This window comes from Chelonoidis abingdonii, chromosome 10 (assembly GCF_003597395.2).
Source record: "Chelonoidis abingdonii isolate Lonesome George chromosome 10, CheloAbing_2.0, whole genome shotgun sequence".
NCBI classification, from domain to species: Eukaryota; Metazoa; Chordata; order Testudines; family Testudinidae; genus Chelonoidis; species Chelonoidis abingdonii.
In genome coordinates this window covers 62,343,585-62,363,246 of record NC_133778.1, presented here as the reverse complement: position 1 = coordinate 62,363,246, position 19,662 = coordinate 62,343,585, and the positions used below count along the sequence as shown (strand labels likewise).

General features: G+C 44.3%; 2 protein-coding genes across 6 annotated transcripts in view; one reads left to right on the top strand and one right to left on the bottom strand.

The window, feature by feature from the left end:
• The window catches only part of UBXN4 (UBX domain protein 4), a 36,210-nt gene extending 19,069 nt beyond the window's left edge, over positions 1-17,141 (top strand). For all 5 annotated transcript variants that reach the window (XM_032782370.2, XM_075070258.1, XM_032782385.2 and 2 more), the window contains exons 7-13: positions 2,247-2,301; positions 2,513-2,677; positions 10,337-10,464; positions 12,662-12,764; positions 13,324-13,455; positions 14,411-14,619; positions 16,572-17,141. In XM_032782370.2, the coding sequence (XP_032638261.1) occupies positions 2,247-2,301; positions 2,513-2,677; positions 10,337-10,464; positions 12,662-12,764; positions 13,324-13,455; positions 14,411-14,619; positions 16,572-16,710 (931 nt within the window). In that variant the 3' untranslated portion in view covers positions 16,711-17,141. The remainder of the gene's footprint in view (positions 1-2,246; positions 2,302-2,512; positions 2,678-10,336; positions 10,465-12,661; positions 12,765-13,323; positions 13,456-14,410; positions 14,620-16,571) is intronic.
• A 1,889-nt stretch (positions 17,142-19,030) lies between these two features.
• LCT (lactase) overlaps positions 19,031-19,662 on the bottom strand; it is a 33,559-nt gene continuing 32,927 nt past the window's right edge. The window contains 1 exon segment of the mRNA XM_032782623.1: positions 19,031-19,233. Within this exon segment, the coding sequence (XP_032638514.1) occupies positions 19,031-19,233 (203 nt within the window).

The window sequence follows — 19,662 nt, the reverse complement described above, 5'->3', positions numbered from 1 at the left end:
CAAAGATTGTTTAGTGAATGTCCTAAAAATACCTAAAACTGAGATCTAACTCCTTAGTAACTCCTGGCTGAGAAGCGTTTAAGTGAAGTACAAGGTTTTCCTAAAGCAATTAAAGATGTCTCTGCTTTCAGTGAATTAGACCTATGTTTATATGGCTAACATTAGGGTAAAAAGATTCCTTTTAGTCTGCAATATGACTTAAATAGAAGAAGAAGGGGAAAAATAACAAACCCAGAGTTACAGTTGCCTGGGGATAGCCCGGACCTTTCCAAAATGTCGAGTTCACAAAACTCAACCCTCTGAAAACCACAAAATACAGAGTTAAGTTAAATAACTGTACAACCTTAACTCTGCCCCCCTGGAGCTGGCAATGGCCTTGAATGATCTGCATGTGTGTTAGGTGTAGTTGTACTGAATGATGGAGGAGCAGTTGGAGCAGCTTGGAAGAGCTGTGATAGCGATATGTGGAGATCTGAGTCCAAGTCCCATTCCCCCACGTGTTATCAAAGGAAAGAAGTATATATACACTTTGACATTACAGTCTGCATTATTTCAATACAGATTTGTGTTGCTTGTGTCTGTAGCAGGGCACTGGGGTCTTCCTGCCTTGTGTATTGTCTGTAGTGAGGTGGGATACGAGTAGTCTGTGGATTTAGTGATAAGTAGGGGGAGGTATAGATTTAGGTGGTATCTTGTGTGTAAGTGTGAAGGGCCTGTGCAAGGGTTTGAGTGACCAAGTAGCGCCTGTCCATTACTGTGAAGAAGCAGAATGGGGGAATGTGTATGTTTTATAGGCTTATTGGGACACCACTCAAAGAACTGAGTTAAGTTTGTATGGGCATTTACCTTAACTCTGTATTGCCTGGTTTTCAGAACTTTAAATTTTGTGAACTCAACATTTTAGAGGGACACAAGCTATCACCAGGGAACTGTAATTCTGTGTTAATGACAGTTTTTTGCCATTTAATTTCCTAGTGTTTAAAACAGAGTGATTGTTGATAGTAGTGTTCATTTAGATAGCTGTACTCCTCACCTAGAGTTGCAGGTGATATGTTACTGGGCTAGGTAATAATCAAAAGACCTAGCTTTTATATAGTGCTTAGATCTCAAAGAACCTTACATTATTATTCCCATTTGACAGATGCAAAACTGAGGCACAAAGAGGTGAAGTGATTTGCCCCAAGTCACCCAGTGGGTCCATGGCAGAGCTAAGAATAGTCCCAGTTCAGTTGCCTTTCCACTGGAATGGGCATGATGGTTGTGCTTTGTTTGCAGGGCTTTGGAGCTGTGCTCCGGCTCTGTCCAAGCTCCAGGCAAAAACCTAAAGCTCCACGGTCCAGCTCCAGGTTCCACTCCAAAGCCCTGTTTGTTTGACATGTTTGCAATGTGTAACTGAACCACTGTGCCCTGGGTTGGATTTGAATTCTCAGTGCATGGGTTGGTGCTCAGATTCGATGATCATGACTCATTCTTGGAGCTGCCCAGGTCCTATGATTTAGAGGTAATTCTGCAGATACTTAACCTCTCACTCTGCACATGGTTATGCAATTACTTTAGTCTAGTCTCTTTGCTCTCAATACATCATTTTCCTGCTCAATAATTACACCAACCTGAAGAATTGATCACTTACATCTCTGATAAATCTCCAGCCATTTCCTAGTTCAGTTCCAGAAGGGCTAAAGCTGTTACCGTTGTTAAGAGGGAGAGTTCAAATGGATGATGAAACAATGTGGCCCTGGGGAACCTGCTAAGTTGCAAAGGAAGGCACAGGGAGGCAAGGACTTTCTGGAGCTCCTAAACTCTCCTTATGGATAGATGTGTGGGAAGGGCCATGCAGTGCTCCTCATCATCCCGTTGGTACTGAATTTGAGATCTTGGTTATGGCATTGTTTTCTTTTTCCATTTATAGAATGTGTAAAGATATATCGTTTTTGTGGTTGAATTTTTCAGTCGCGTAATGAGAAATGATAGAAAGGACATATTAAAACAGATAATATCAAATTATTGGAGATTAGAAACTGGTTGGTGAATCAGCACCTAAATTTCCACATAAGGCAAAACCCTATTTGTTAATACAGAATAGCTCCATGAAATAGGATTACTCTCATAAATTCATAGTCATCTTCATGTTTTCCCTCTTAAGGATTTTTGAATTTTGTCTAATCCTCTTAAAAGCCAAAATGGAAATGTTAACATTTCAAACCACAGTTGTAAATTCTCTTTTAATCTTGTTGGTTTTTATTTAGAATAACAAAAAAACTTGAAGAAAAACAAGAAGAGAAAAGGAAAGAGGAGGAACAGGTAAAATGTAACTAAATTTATTACTATCAGTTGTATTCTTATTTGGTTTTGCTTTCAGTCTCTAAGATCTTTCTTTAAATAACACTCATAATTAGATTATATTTTAAATCTATTCATCTTCAGTGCAGGCTCCAGTTAAGTCAAGTTTTGCTCTTGTTCAAAAGAAATATTTTGTTGGTTGAATTCTGTAATGTGTGTCATCTTCCTTCAGAAGGAAATTAAGAAAGAAATTGATCGAAGAAAAACGGGGAAAGAAATATTGGACTACAGAAGACGACACGAAGAAGAATTAACGAAGCGAATGTTAGAAGAAAGGAGCAGAGAAAAGGCAGAAGAAAAAGCAGCTAGGGAGCGTATAAAACAGCAGATTGCAATGGTAACTTTTTTATTTTTTTAAATATAGATAAATTGATCAGATTACTTGGGATTTAGTAACTCATTGCAAGGCCGCTCCACCCACCCCTTCAGTCAACTGGAAGACTAAAATAATGGATTACAAACCTCTGATAAGTGTTTGAATGTCCTCCCTCATTGCTTTTGGAAGCCATGCTTTCAATTAATGGTTACTACTGTCAGAGAGCTTCTGTAGGCTATAGATTTTTACAAGAATTCAGTTTTTCAGTTTGCAATCAAGAATTTGTTTTTCTTTGTATGAAAATGGATTGTGCGCACCCACAAAAGCAAAAGGTTCCTTTTTCTCACATACCAAGCAGCAAATAGATCAGTGTATGGCACAGACCAGAACAGGTTCAATGAGGCACGAGAGAGATGTGCTATTTTTTGAATTGGTTGCTAGTAGATTGTGCATTTATTTCTCTAATAATAATTTTATATATTTAAAAAAAAAAAGTCTAGTGATGTCTCTCTTCTCGTTCTGTCTCTGTGTGAATGTAATGATACCAGAGCTGCTCTGAATATCATGAGAGGCATTGTTGGGCACAAGAGTTGCTACATACAGTTAATTGTGGTTTAGAAATGCAGACAGAGATGGTGTGAAATCCCTTCACCACCACCACCATCTTTGCAGTTGCCTTCAAAATTAAAAAGGTTTCTTGTTGAATAGTCACATATCAATCAATAGAAATCCTCCTTCTAGATCAGTGTTTTTCAAACTGTGGGTCATGACCCACTAATGGGTCACCTTGTTCTGGTCATCACCACCGACTGGGACGTTAAAAGTCACGTCAGCGGTGCTGCCTAGCTAAGGCAGGCTAGTGCTTACCTATTCTGACCCTGCTGTGCCCCAGAAGTGGCCAGCAGTGGGACCGGCTTGTAGGCGGGTGGCCCATGGCGTTCCACGCACTGCCCCCACTCTGAGCACCAGCTCCACACTCCCATTGGCCAGTTTCCAGAACTGGGTGGGTGTGTGCACGTCTTGTGGGCGAGAGTCGCGCAGAGCTGCTTGCATACCTCCACCTAGGAGCCAGACCTGCTGCTGGCCACTTTCAGGGCACAGTGCAGTCTGGGGTGCCAAACAGGAAGCCTACCCCTGCACGTTGGCTGCAACGCTGACCAGGAGCCGCCAGAGGTATATCCGCGCCCCATCCCTTACCCTCTTTCCCCCACCCCAAACCCCTCCTCCCTGACTCCACCCCAGAGCCTGCACCCAGAGCCCTGACCGCCTCTGCACCCAACCACCTGCCCCAGCCCTGAGCCCCTCCTACGCTCCAAACCCCTCACCCCAGTTGTGTTGGGTCGCAGGTATCAACAATTTTCTTCAATTGGGTCCCCCAGAAAAAAAGTTTGAAAAAAGACGGTTACTCACCTTTGTAACTGTTGTTCTTCGAGATGTGTTGCTCATATCCATTCCAGTTAGGTGTGCGCGCGCTGCGTGCACATTCGTCAGAAGATTTTTACCCTAGCAACACTCAGTGGGCCGGTAGGGTGCCCCCTGGAGTGGCGCCGCTATGGTGCAGTATATATACCCTTGCTGGCCCAACCGCCCCGCAGTTCCTTCTTGCCAGCTACTCCGACAGTGGGGAAGGAGAGCGGGTTTGGAATGGATATGAGCAACACATCTCGAAGAACAACAGTTACAAAGGTGAGTAACCAACTACTTGGATATGTCTGTCCTAAGACAGCTGGTCGATCTCTTCCATAAGTCATTTGCAGCTATTTCCACCTTCCATCTGGAAACTGGCAGTCAATCTTTTCTACCCCATAGTTCCAGATTTCTCAAGGCTTGGACGCTTCCCTAAGTCAACGCCCACCCTACCTGATATAACCTCATATTAGCTAGGCTCAAGGGTCTCCCTTGAGCCTTTAGCCATCCTCGCTGTGTACTCCCTGGAAGACAGCTTCCTCTCGCTATCACCTCGCTAGGCAGTTCGGAACTTCGAGCATATTGTGGATCACGTATAGATATTCCAAAGGAAGTACACTGCGACGCACCCGCATCCTCCTAAGGTGCTCTTGCCTTTCACGTTATCAAGACATTCTTCTACAGTCTTTTCCCGAACCCCAGCGTCATGCGTCGACACAGCTGCATACTCTGGTCTGTCCGCACTCTGCTTGTATATCCGAGGAGGCCAACCCTTCCTGACGTTGCTCACTCTTTGACTTCGCACGAGACTGATAAAGCATGCCAATCTCTTCCAACGGATTTCATCTTGAGTGACATCCTGTTCCGACATCTCTGCAGAGATGTCGGAACAGGATGTCACTCAAGATGAAATCCGTTGGAAGAGATTGGCATGCTTTATCAGTCTCGTGCGAAGTCAAAGAGTGAGCAACGTCAGGAAGGGTTGGCCTCCTCGGATATACAAGCAGAGTGCGGACAATCCAGAGTATGCAGCTGTGTCGACGCATGACGCTGGGGTTCGGGAAAAGACTGTAGAAGAATGTCTTGATAACGTGAAAGGCAAGAGCACCTTAGGAGGATGCGGGTGCGTCGCAGTGTACTTCCTTTGGAATATCTATACGTGATCCACAATATGCTCGAAGTTCCGAACTGCCTAGCGAGGTGATAGCGAGAGGAAGCTGTCTTCCAGGGAGTACACAGCGAGGATGGCTAAAGGCTCAAGGGAGACCCTTGAGCCTAGCTAATATGAGGTTAGATCAGGTAGGGTGGGCGTTGACTTAGGGAAGCGTCCAAGCCTTGAGAAATCTGGAACTATGGGGTAGAAAAGATTGACTGCCAGTTTCCAGATGGAAGGTGGAAATAGCTGCAAATGACTTATGGAAGAGATCACCAGCTGTCTGAGGACAAAATAATCCAAGTAGTTATAGTCCAAGATAATGGGGGGGACCGATACACCTTCAGGGATAAAGTCATGCTGGGCGCACGAGTGGGAGAAGCGCTTCCACTTGGCGAGATATGTCGTCCGCGTGGAAGGCTTTCTGCTTCCCAGCAGCACCTGTTGCACTGAGGTGGAACAACGCAACTCAGATTGGCTCAATCAGACAGCAGCCGTGCTGTCAGATGAAGGGACTGCAGGTCCGGGTGGCAAAGCCTGCCGAATTTCTGCGTTATGAGGTCCAGGCAGAGTGGCAGGGGGATCAGGTCTGCCAGAGAGAGGTCGAGCAGCAGGGTGTACCAGTGCTGTCTCGGCCATGCCGGACCGATCAGTATTAGTTGGGCTCTGTCCCTGCGGAGCTTGAGTAGAACTCTGTGGATGAGAGGAAATGGTGGGAAGGCATAAAATAGGTGACCTTTCCATGGAATTAAGAACGCGTCCGAGAGGGAGCCCGGGGAGCAACCTTGTAGGGAGCAGAACACCTGGCATTTCCTGTTTTCTCAGGAGGCAAAGAGGTCTATGTGGGGAAAGCCCCACTTCCGGAATACAGAATGAAGAATGTCTGGACGGATGGACCGCTCGTGAGACAGGAAGGATCTGCTCAGTTGATCTGCGAGAGTGTTCCGGACTCTTGGGAGAAAGGCGGCTACCAGGTCTATTGAGTGGGCTATGCAGAAGTTCCGTAGTTGAATAGCCTCCAGACAAAGAGGGGAGTATCGTGTCCCTCCCTGTTTGTTTATGTAATACATGGCCATTGTGTTGTCTGTGAACACTGCAACACAACGGCCCTGTAGATGACGCTGGAACACTTGGCACGCCAGTCGGACCGCTCTCAGTTCTCGGACATTTATGTATAACGCCAACTCCCGAGACGACTAAAGGCCTTGAGTGCGAAGGTGCCCTAGGTGAGCACCCCAGCCGAGAGATGACGCGTCCGTTGTTAGGGACGCAGAGGGCTGTGGTGGATGAAACAGCAGACCTGCACACACCAGGGATGGCATCAGCCCCCAGTCAAGGGAGCCTAGAATGCTCGGTGGAATTGAGTATAATGTCTATGGCATCTCTGCCCGGAAGATAGGCTGAGGTGAGCCAAGTTTGAAGGGGACGCATGCGCAGTCTGGCGTGCTTTGTGACGAATGTGCATGCAGCCATGTGACCGAGGAGGCCAAGGCAAGTGCGGGCAGAGGTTGTTGGGAAGCTTTGAAGTCTTTGTACAAGGGAGACTATAGCCTGAAAACGAGGTAGAGGCAAACTGGCCGTTGCAAGATTGGAGTCCACCGTGCCCCGATGAACTCTATCCTCTGCGTAGGTACCAGAGTGGATTTTTCCAAATTGATTATCAGGCCTAGACGCTTGATGATGTTCACATGACTGGTGACTTGTGCCTCGGAGGTCCCTCGAATAAGCCAGTCATCGAGGTATGGGAAGACATGTATTCGACGATGACGGAGGGAAGCGGCGACTACCGCCATACACTTCATGAATACCTGAGGGGCCGAGGAGAGGCCAAAGGGAAGGACCGTAAACTGATAATGTTGATGATTCACCACAAAGCATAGATACCGTCTGTGCAGGGGGTAAATTGCAATGTGGAAATATGATCCTTCATGTCGAGAGCGGCGTACCAATCTCCAGGATCCAGGGAACGAATGATGGTTCCCAAGGATACCATGCGGAACTTGAACTTTTTCATGAATTTGTTCAGTCCTCGCAGGTCTAGGATAGGCCAGAGGCCCCCATTCTCCTTGGGGATTAGGAAATATCGGGAATAAAGCCCCTTGCCCCTTAATTCCTTGGTACCTCCTCTATAGCTTCGATTGTAAGGAGCCTCCGAACCTCCTGCAGGAGGAGTTGCGCGTGAGAGGAGTCCCTGAAGAGGGATGAGGAAGGGGGTTGGGAGGGAGGGGGAGAAAGAAACTGAAGATGGTATCCAAGCTCCACTGTGCGTAGGACTCAAAGATCCAAGGTTAATTGGGACCACACAGGGAGGAACAAGGAAAGGCAGTTGTAGAACTGAAAACGATCCTGGGAGACAATTGGTACACTGCTCTCGGGCGCACACTCAAAAGTTTCATTTGGGTCCCGCTGTTGGCTTGGTGGGACTGGAATTGTTACCCCCTTGAGGTCCAGACTGACATCTGCGGTTGGTACGACCTCGCCTTCTGATAAAGTCTTGCCTTGGTCTAGGCGGGGGGTAAGGGCGCTGAGGTTGGGAGTGGAAAGAACGTCTTTGAGTCTGTGGCGTATGCATTCCTAGCGAACGCATAATTATGCGATTATCTTTTAGACTCTGTAGCCTAGGGTCCGTCTTCTGTGAGAATAGGCCCTGGCCATCAAATGGCAAGCCTTGTATAGTATGCTGAAGTTCAGGTGGCAGGCCTGACACTTGCAGCCATGATATACGTCGCATGGCGATTCCAGAGGCAACCGTTCTAGCTGCCGAATCGGTGGCATCCAGCGAGGCCTGTAGGGAGGTCCGCGCTACTTTCTTTCCTTTCTCCAGGAGTGCTGTAAATTCCTGGCAGGAGTCCTCTACCAGCAAGTTGATATTCTGGGCGACACTCCGCAGAAGGTCCTGGTGTGACCTGAGGTCAATTGGAGGCGGGCTGATGATGACGTCCCTGCTACTGCTTCATCCGGAGAAGAGGAGGATGAAAGCCCCGGGACGAGTGGGTCCTGTACTGACTCCTGATCCTGGGGGACCTCTGGAGCCGGAAGATCATGTGGGTCTGGTGCGTGGGCAGGAGCTTCCTCCGTACCAGCTGGGGGAGGTCTGCTAACAGTGGCCTCTGGCACTCGGTGTTCTGAAGGACCGGAGTGTGATAGTGCAGCCGGCTCACCTTGGGCTTGGTGATAAGCCCAAGGTGTCCAAAAGGACCACTGATGAGGTCCCTGGTCCGGGCCATGGGTTCCTTGGGCGAACTTGCTGTGAGTATCCGAATCTCCATAGGAAGCACTGTCCGCATGGGATGAGACGGGTGGATGACGAGAAGGCCACGGAGGAGCTGAGATGGTCTCAGCGTTTGGGGATGGTCTCTGCGTCCATTCGATCCATCTCCACGCGGCACCAGAGAACAGTACTGAGAGTCGTACCGGTGCTGGGAGTGAGACCGGGACCTGCGACTGGCGCGGTGCCGGGAGGTCGACCGGTGCCTTGAATCCCCATGTCGAGATCTGCTGCGAGAGGTACCGTGCCGCGAGTGGTGCCAGGACCTGGATCAGTGCCAAGAATATTGGGTCGGTGACCGGGATCTCGACCGGTGCTGCGAGTATGACCGGTACCTAGATGGAGAGCGGTACCAGGACTGCGAGCAGCGTCGGGACTGATGACGGGATCGAGAGCGCCTGCGGGACCTGGACCATGACCGGCGACATTCAGTGGTACTGGGTGAGAATGGTCTCATAAGAGGGGGCTTGCCTAATGATTGAACAACTCGCACTGGTGGTGCCGGGGTTTGAGGCAGCTCGGGCTCCGTCAAGGCAATCAACTCCCGTGCCGTGGAGAACATCTCCGGCGTGGAGGGCACGATAAGCTCAACCACGGCGTGTGCCGGGGAGCTGGTAGGCATCTGACTCGACGGCTCTTCCGAGACTGGAATCAACGGTGCAGAAGATGTCGGTGCCGCAGCAGTTGATGTTGCCGGGCGGTCCGACTTAGTTATGCGCTCTGACTGTGGCGCAGATACGGGAGCCGCAGGAGTCTTATGCTTCTTGCTCCTTGGGGAGAGAGAGCAGTGCCGGGCAGGAGCTTGGGCCAGTGAAGGCTGTTATCAAAGAGCCTTCACTATACCAGTGCACTCCGGTGCGGAGAGGCACTTGTCCCCAGTGCCACAGTCGGTGCCGAAGATGGAGGAGTTAGAGCTGCCTCCATGAAAAGTTGCTTTAGACGAATGTCCCGCTCCTTTTTCGTCCGGGGCTTGAAAGCCTTGCAGATGCGGCACTTGTCTGCGAGATGGGATTCGCTCAAGCACTTGAGACAGGAGTCGTGAGGGTCTCCTGTGGGCATCGGCCTATGACAGGCCGAGCACGGTTTGAAGCCCGATGAACTGGGCATGGGCCTCGGTACGGGTGAGGGGAAGGGACTAATCCCCTATCCCCCTTAACAATATACAATAACTACTACAAAAAACTAATAAAACTAACTAGAAATATAGAATATCGAACTATGTACACAATAACGATTAGAAACTAGCGAATAGCTAGGGAGGTAGAGATCAGTGGAACGCGCTCCACTGTTCCAACGACTGACATGGGCGGTAAGAAGGAACTGAGGGGCGGTTGGGCCGGAAAGGGTATATATCCGGCACCATAGCGGCGCCACTCGAGGGGGCGCCCTGCCGGCCCACGAGTGTTGCTAGGGTAAAAATCATCCGACGAACGTGCATGCGGCGCGCGCACACCGAACTGGAATGGATATGAGCAAGCACTCGAAGAACCACCACTGTTCTAAGTGATTCTCAGAACTTCATCATTATAACTTCTGAAGAGTCCTGTGATTAGAAATTAGGTCTTACATTAGTGTTATACTAAAGTTTGTTTTAGAAAAATTTGAACAAGCTTGAATTCCAGTATTCAGTAGAATGAATAACTTATCAAATAACAAGATACAAGCTGAACACTTAGGAGAGGGGAAGTGTTTCTCTTCTGCAGTGTCTGCAACGTGACTGGGTTGGCCTCTTTCTCCCTTCCTTGGCTCTTGGCAAGAGCAAATTTTTAATTGCATCAGTTACTCTGTCTGAACGGGTATTAACACACAATTTACAGCACAAGTTAATAAATTTGTGTTTGTTGCATTAAAGGATCGTGCTGAAAGAGCAGCTCGCTTTGCAAAGACAAAGGAAGAAGCAGAAGCTGCAAAAGCTGCAGCTCAGCAAGCTAAGCAGGCTGAAGCGGAAGCTAGAAGAGAAGCCTCTCAGAAGGAAAGAAGGTGAGCAGTGCGCCACTATACCAGTGTGTATTTTTGAGGAGGGAGGCAAGGAAACTACTAGCCTTAGCTCTGAAGTAGACACTTTTTTACCAGAGCCTAATCTATTAGATGACACTATGCTGGAATGATTAAACGTTGTTGATGTAAGGTAAACTTATTGATTCTTTCAAGAAATATGTGTGATTTCACGTTATCAGCTTGAAGCACATTATTCATGGAGGCTCTCAGAATGATAAATAATATGATCAGGAATAAACAGAAATCTTACTCAGAATTATCAACTTTTTCCCCTGTGCATTAAGTTAGAGAATCTTGTCTGTTTTTCATTTTTTCAACTTGATGTACACACAGACATGTGGCTTTTTTTTATTATTAGGCACAAGTTTGTTTTCTTACATCACCTATTTCACTTTTGCATTATTTCTATGGACATCTAATTTGTGCTGGTTAGGGCCCTATGCTCTATGATTTTACTGCCTCATAGATTCAGGTTAAAAGGAGTGGATTTATCTTGCAGCTTGACTGTGCTTATCTATCAATCTTTCTCATCAGTATGTAGAAGTGCAGAGGACTTACCAGAATTTTGTGAAATGTCTGTTATATTTACTTCTGAGAATTAGAAGCCCAGCAGTATCTTTTGCATCTACAGTAGGATTTTTCACTTTTGTAGTGCTGGTTCAGCTTGAAGTGATAGCTCTACCTTGACAACAGCCATTTCAGCAATATTGGACTGTCTTCTAGCTCTTGAAGCAATCTGGACTTTCGATCAGCTCTATGTTAGGGCATTTGATACATCACCCTGCTATCACTTTTCCCCTCCAGTTTACAGTAGTAATGTTCCTTAAGAGGAACTTTGTTCGTGTTTTTTCCACCACTTCCAGAGCCAAATCCCTCAGTATTATACTTGAATATATTAAATTATTAGCAGTGTTGATGGATCTCCCCATAGCAACCTGTTTTGTTATCACTTATCTATGCAGACTGCCTTTTTTCAGTGGTCATTTCATCTGCTTACAGAGTATGGGAGATTCAGGCCCTCAGGGCAGGTCCCCCCTACATCATGTTTCATAAAGACAGGGTCATTCTCAGACCTCATCTCAAGTTCTTGTCCACAATTGCTCCATGTAAACCAGTTCATTCATCTCCCAGTTTTCTTCCATAAGCCCCACTCAGCCTTGAGGGAAGCTCATTGTCCTTTTCTGTTGACGGGACAAAATCATTTATAAGTACGTTTAAACTATTGCTTTGTAGAGAGGGCTATGGGTCAGGCAATAGTTTCATATTATCTAAAAGGATATCCAACTGTATAAGAACGTTACGAGTTGGCCAGGTTAGATACATCTAGCTACAGTAGCTGCCTGAGCTGTAATGTTTGAGGAGGGTCTCTAATTTTCAAATCTAGGGCAGCTACATGGAGCTCAGTTCACACATTTACAAGACCGTACTCTTTGGTAGAGGCTTCCAGAGTGGATGCCTGTTTTGGCACGGTTTTCCTCTTAGTCATGCTTTAAGGAAGACTTCTACTATACACCTCCAAGCAAACAGACAACTGCTTGTTAGTCAACAATCCACATAAGACACTCACTCAAAGAATGGTTACCAACCCTGAAGGTTCTTCGAGATGTTTGTCCACATGGATTCCATGACCCCTCCCCTTGCCCCATGATGACAGAATCCTGCTTCCCTGAGATTCTCTGTTGGCAAAAGAATTGAGGGATGGTTGGGCCTATCCTGCTCTTCATGCCCTTGGGTCTGAAGTACAAAGACATCTAGGGGGCAGGTGCTCCCTCAGCAAACACTGCTGTCCAAAAGAATCTGATCTCTGGACCATGTACCAACAACAGAATGCATGTGGACAACACTGTATTGTAAATACCCTTCTCTTTGAGTAGATTGTTCACACAAATCTACACACCCGATCCTCCATCCCTATTTTGGAATCAAAATAAGTAGAAGAAAGTGAGCAGGGGGAGGGTTTGGCAGTCTTGGCTCTTTGTACAGCCTTGTGCCTAAAGCTCATTTATATGAGGACTGTATGTGTGATCCATTGGCTACTATTTTCCAGAGCATTCCATACTGACAGTCTGTCTGACTTTAACTTAGGAAAGTGTAACCATTCTTTTCTATATTTGAATACTTAAAGACACTTGCCTGAAATTCTTGTGTGCACTGACTAAAAGTGAAATGTCTCCCACAGTGCTATAGCGAGAATTCAGTTCCGCCTCCCAGATGGATCTTCCTTTACTAATCAGTTTCCTTCTGAAGCCCTCTTGGAAGAAGCGAGGCAGTTTGCTGCACAGGTAAATTTAATGTTTCCTTTATTTTTAAAAGTTACAGAAAAGGTAATCCTAGAACACTTAAAATTATCTATAACAGCTGACACACTCATCACGGTTTTTAGAAACTGGAATTTTTTTGATGTTGGGCTCAAAATTGTGTGCTACAGTCCCTCTTACTGCTGAGATGGACTTTAAAGGCTGCCAGAGGTTGAATTTAAACAGGTTCACAGCTGGCACATAGTTATCTGCTTTTCTGACCACCAGTCTAGGGCCTCCCTTTTCCCTTCCTGTTGTATACATTGAGGGCTTTGATTGCTACCTTTTCAGCATCACCTACTGTGTGTCTAGTAGAGCAGCATTAATTCTTTTTTGGGAGAATACTCATTTTACCCAATGAAGGATGTGACTGATGAGAGACGAAATCAGATATGTAAAACTCTTGCACTTTTCCTGTGTGAAGTTTTCCCACATTTTGAAATAGAACCGTGGGGTTGTTACAGGAAAGCATATTGGAAGGGGCAAATCTCTTCATACTTTGAATGTAAGTTATGACCTATGTTAATATGATGCATTCTTACAGACTGTTGGCAACACTTACGGTAATTTTTCATTGGCTACAATGTTTCCCAGAAGGGAGTTTACCAAAGAAGATTATGGAAAGAAATTACTGGACCTAGAGCTTGCACCAAGTGCTTCAATAGTATTGTTGCCGGCAAGTATATATTTCTTTTCAGTTCACAAATAAGTACAATATTGTGTCTTTCATTACACGTACAGTTCAGACTTAAATGTCTACTTTACATTACCAGTCCTAGGCAATTAGTGTAATTCTTTAATACATTTTTATCAAGATTTTTTTGTCTGTTTGGAAAGATGACTCTCCTCATGGTATGCTGTTGATTAGTGGCATCAGTTACAACTCCGTAGTTAAGACTGTATAGAGATTTGTACTTGTAAGGGGGATTTAAATTCCTCAGGATTTAGGAAACTTGAAAGTAAATATGTTTAATAGTTAGAAGCTGCTAAAACAGACTCGTTTGGATTTTTGACTTTCACCCTTCCCTTTTTCTTTGTCTTCCCCTAGCTAACAAATAGCCATCTTGGAATGCTAAGTGTATGTTCATGGAGCCCTAGACACAGACGAGCATTTAAAAATAAATTAGCATTATCCTTAAACACCAAGGATGAGCAAAATCACCACCATACAGCACTGGTAGTGAAATGCCAAAGCATGAGCATGTTGCTGCATATACTGGTTCCAGCGACCAGGCTGCCTTCTTGCTTCCTTACTCTGCTCCCATAGTCACTCAGCCAACCCTTTATGGGAGCTCTCCTCAGTCTCTGGTAGACCTTCCGGTTTATCACAGGGAGCCCTGATCTGACTGATCTAGTACAGAAAGAGTTGAATAAACTATTTATTAATAACTTTGTTTTATAAGTGGTTGAAAAATATTAAGCTGCCAGCTGCCCATTTGTATGGTCAGTGCCCAGAACTCACTCCCAGCACACATTATGTCAGTGTGGTGGAATTGGAGATGTGAGACAAACTGAAATATTCGGGTGTCTACATTTATCCATTGAGCTACTTTTCAACCAGTGGTATGTCAAATATCCTGTGAAATCTGTTGCTCTTCAAAAATGTCTTAACTTCCTTTGTTCTTGAATAGGCGGGAAGACCTACTACTTCAGTAGTACAGGCATCAGGTGGAAATCTTTGGAAATTCTTGGGCACAATACTTTATCCACTCATAGCTGGCTGGAAGTTTATTAGCAACTTCTTGTTTACCAGCCCTCCCCCCTCGCAACCTACAGCAAGAGCAGGACATCAGCAAGAACATTCAAATCCTTTACCATCTAGCATGGGGGAGCCAAGCAGGTAAGCAGATCTGACTCGTGTTCCATTTCTAATTTGTAGTTAAAAAAAAAAAAAAAAGGACTAAAACTGCATGTATGTTAACATCTTTGCTGCTGGCCCACAAGGTAGGAAAGATGATCTAGTCTAGTGCATCGGAGACTGGAACTTGGATTCAGTTCTTGGCTTAGCCACCCATTTCTTACGTGATCTTGGCCAAGTCTCTTAATCTGTCTTGAGTCCGGTGGTACCGTAAAGCCTAACAGATTTATTTGGGCCTAAGCTTTCGTGGGTAAAAAACCCACTTACCACGAAAGCTTATGCCCAAATAAATCTGGTAGTCTTTAAGGTGCTACCGGACTCCTTGTTTTTGTGGATACAGACTAATACAGCTACCCCTCTGATACTTAATCTATTTTGTGCTTCAATTCTATCCGTAAAAGAGGGATAGTATTTCCTTAGTAATGGTTGAGAGGTACTTTGAGGTAGAGCTGAGCCAATGCTTTGAGTTTTCCTTTTAACGTGAATTTCATTTGGGTCAAGGGAAATATTTGAATGTTGTTTTGAAAGAACATCATTCAAATCATTTCAAAATGAACTGTTCTGACTTCTTTAAAAATTTTCCCCTCATTTTTTTATTCAGTTGAAACTATTCACCCAAGCTGACCTGAATGGTTTTGATCACCCCAAAACCATTTTTTTGGTGAATTTATTATTTGACTGAAATTTCTCCCAGCTCTACTCATACAGATGAGTGAGTCTCCTTTGCTGCACTAATGCTTGGCAGCTAGTGGTTATTTTCAAGGAGAAACATCCCTTCTCCATAGCTACAGAATGTGTGAAGTCTTTCAATTGGCAGTCTTAGAAGCAAGAGAGGGAATTCATGACTCAAACCCAGCCCATGAATCAGGCTCTTGATTATACCTTGGAACTCCAGTACCCTGTTGAACGAGCTCTCAAACATCTTTAATGCAAGAATGGTTATTGCATAATCAGTCCATTCTGGGAAAGTGCCTTTTATAGTCACTAGCTTTAAGCAGGGATTCTCAGGCCAAATTATTTGGTGGCCTTAGAGTGTGGCCACCAACTCTTGTTTTGGCTGCTCACACTTTCCTAAAATACTTAATGTCCAAATCATTGTAATTTGTTTTTCCTAAAAGTAATTATTTGTGCATATCTATTGCTAGCTAGTAAGTCTCCTATGAAAAGTGATATTAACAAACTCACTCAGCCCTGGCAAGTTTAGGGACAAATCAAGCTCTGGCTGGGGGGGCAGAGCCTGAAGCCCTACGGCTAGGGGACAGTCGCAAAGCCAGGCAACTGGGGCTGGAGCCTGTCTTCCATGCCATCCTTGGGAAGATGGGGAACTCACCAGCGTTGTGCCCCAGGTGTCTCCAGAGGGGAGTAGGGCTGAACTGGAAGCCCCAGCAACCAACACCAAGGCTGCGTGTCCAGGAGTACCAGGGAGGGACAACTGCTTTCCTGCACCCCCATCACAGCCCAGGAGGCTGTGGCCACAAGAAAAGCCCCTGGTGGCTGCATTTGAGAAATACTGTCTAGGAGGGTTAGCAGTGCTGCAGTGCCACACTATCAGATGACTGCCTTTGAGTCTCTTCTCTCTCCTCCATTTTTCCATACTGCCCTCAAATCTTCTCAACCTGTGGTTGTACAAGAAAGTTATTTTAATGAGAGTTGAAGAAATTCTCATTTGCTTCACCTGCTCCTTACCCCCAGCAGCTGCAAAGGCTCTCTCCCTGTCAGACATTTATTACAGATAGAGGATCTGCATAGCTCCTAAAGTCACATATTTTCAACTAAATTGAGTACCATGATCTGTAGGAAAGCAATAGATTGCAACTTTGTTCCAGTCAAGCAAACCTCAAAATGAGGAGTAGACCTGGCATAGGAAAAGAGATAATATAAATGCAATTGCTGTTAAGGAAACTGCTCTTAAATTGAATTTTCTTCATGTCTAGGCAAGCAGTGAGGAAACGAGTACTGGAAAAGCGTGGGGAGGACTTTAAAAAAGAAGGAAAAATATATAGATTGAGGACTCAAGATGATGGAGAAGATGAAAACAATACTTGGAATGGAAATTCCACCCAACAAATGTAATTTTGAGTAACTGGGCAATTGTTTTTCTCATTTGATTTAATGAAACTAAAACTTCTGCTGGATAGTGGGGCTGATGGGTTACACTGACTGAACTATATAATACTTCACTTCACATCCCATGACTGAAGTACGAAGTGCTATGCTATTTAATATGATAAAAGTTCAAAAAATTAGGAACTTCTATCAGCATTTACTAGCCCTCCTGCTATCTTGGAAGGCACTTCTTTAATCTAGGACTATTCTGCTACAGCAGTCTAAGACCCAGCATTAATATGAAGTACTTGGTAGGCCAATGAGTAAGCAAGTGTCAGAAGCAGTAGGTTGCAAATCAGATATTTGTTTAATTTTCTCTTGCTTCTGCAACTGCCAGCAAAACCTTGTAGTTTTTAATTCCCAAGCACTCAATAAACTGTTTTTCAAAAAACTAACAAGCAGTTCCTAGTTTTGTATAAAATTTCTCCTTTTATGTACACGTAACAAAGAAAACTACACTTAATCCAGTTGGTGTGAAGTACGTCCCTTATTTCCCAATGGCTTTTTGCTATGGAGCTGCTTTAACCATCTAGAACAGGTTCGGCCGATTGCAGCTCCAGCCAGGATATCCCTTGCCCATGAGCCAGTGGGAGCTGCAATCAGCGTACCTGCTGATGCAACAGGTAAACAAAGTGGCCCAGCCCACCAGGGTACTTACCCTGGCGAGCTGCCTGCCAGAGGCTGCTGACCCCTGATCTAGAATTTCAAGACTTACTCTTTGCTTCTAGCAGCTGCAAGTAACTCCAGGATACTGTGCTAGGTTGGTTCAAGGGGAGAAGATCTGTCTCTCATTTTTTCCCAGGTAAAGTGGAACATCTAAAGGACTGTTGTCTTCATGGTACTAAACCGTAATAACATATTTCCTTTGCCTAGAGCATTTACAATAGCTCCATACAGTAGCTTTCCTTCAAACTCAGGGAGCTACAAAGTGGAGTTCTTAACAGCTACATGCAAGAGGAACCTGGTCTACACCTAAGAATTGCTAAAGGTGTGATAAGTATCTGCCCAAATTTCATCAGTTTATCATCATGCCTTTAGTTTAACCAGAGCAACTTCTATGTACAAACTCTTTTACAACTTACTTCTTTTGTGCTTAAACAACTTCATCTGCATTACCTTCTCTTGTTTTACTTTGGACAGAGATGAAAATGCTGTTGCCCAAGAACTGTTAGTAACCAGGCTTTAAGACTATTAGACAGCTTAATTTTTCTAATAAAAACAGAAAGGGACTCCAGCTGTAAATGAAGGAATGTTTAATAAGGAGACAACCAACTTTGTGGTAAATTTCTGTGTTTGGTTCCATCAACCAAACTTCAAGTTTTGTATGTTAAGCACTTACATAGATCTAAAAAATGTATTTGCTATACTTAATACTACAAGTGATAGGTGCGAGTACAAAAACTCAGCAAGACTTCAGTTCATTTTATCTAAAATTTTAATTTTTCTGTTATCACATGGTTCAAACCAAAGTCTGTCCCTGGTTTCTAATTTTACATTAGAAACTTAGCATGTGAAATTTAACAAACGCTGTTAAAGACAAGCACAGTAAGATGTAAATTACATCATCAGTCTAATCAACTTTTTGGAAAACGTTGACATTCCAGGACAATTTGTTGAATGCATTCCAATTTTGTAATAGTTCGAGCTTGTCTTTATATCCAGCTTGATTTGCACTGTGTAAAATTTTAGAGTTCATTTTGAAGACCTTTTCTAGACGTGATCAAATGCTAAATCAAAATAGCTGTATACAAGGAAGTATGCTATGTTTGTGAGGGAGCAGCTAGTGTTGCTTAACATTAGCAAATGTCACAGCAGCAGTGTCTTCCTCTAAACAAGAGAGACTTACATCCAGAATAAGGGGGACAGATGCTCAAGACCAGTGATCTTACCTGACAGCTTTTGTTGTTTCTAAATGTGTATTATCTTTTTGGAATGTTATACTAGTCAGTCAGTCATAGTGCCAACTAGCATTTGCCTTAAGGAGATCTCTTCTTGAGCCAATTTAAGTTCTTTAAGTAGATCAAAAATGGTGAACAGCTTGCCACTGCTTAAGTTTTGATTTAAAAATAGGTGTACATAAAAAAAGCTAACCAATTAGCACTTATAGTATAACTATTTAAGTTAATGTAAGCTAGGAACAACAGATGAAAGAACCTCTCAAGAGTAGCTAACAAGTACAGGTGGTATTGTGTGTCTGGTCCTTAAGACTTTAAAGAAGAGAACGTCTTTATGTTGCGCACGCACATACTTCAAAAATGTGTATTTTACTTAACTCTATCCTGATGGTTTACTCGGTTACTCTTTTGGATAACTTGCCATATTTGTATGAAAAAAGAGCAAATCCTAACACACCAATCAGAGCAAAAGGAAATAGAAGATACAGTCCTATTTCTGCATTCAGTGAAGTTAAACTGAATCCCAAAACCTGTACTTTCCCACTGGACGCATTGTGCACAGACCCCATTGTGCTAGCCGTTGGTGTAGCAGTACCTGAGAAGACAAGAACTGAATATCGTCAATGCCTCTTTTTATGAACTACTTCATGTACATACCTATTTGATTTCTCCTTACTCATTCATAACTCTTTGAGGGCACCTAATCAGTATACTGTCTAACAACAGATGGGGGAAGATAGGTTAGTAATTGGTCATTTTAATTTGGACATTTAAGACCATTCAAAAGGAAATTCACCCTTCTCTCTCAAAAAAAAGAGTAATATTAATCTAGCACCAATCATTAGATTATACAGCTTTTACGTTTACCTAACTCTCAGAAACCACTTTTGAAAATACCAGAAAAAAATATTCAGAAGTTACTTTGTTGCACAGTGTCACCTTCACACTCTGCCATGCTTAGGCAGAGATCATTTTCTATTGGATAGGAAAAAGTGTTTCATTTAAAGAGTCTCGCATTCTCCAA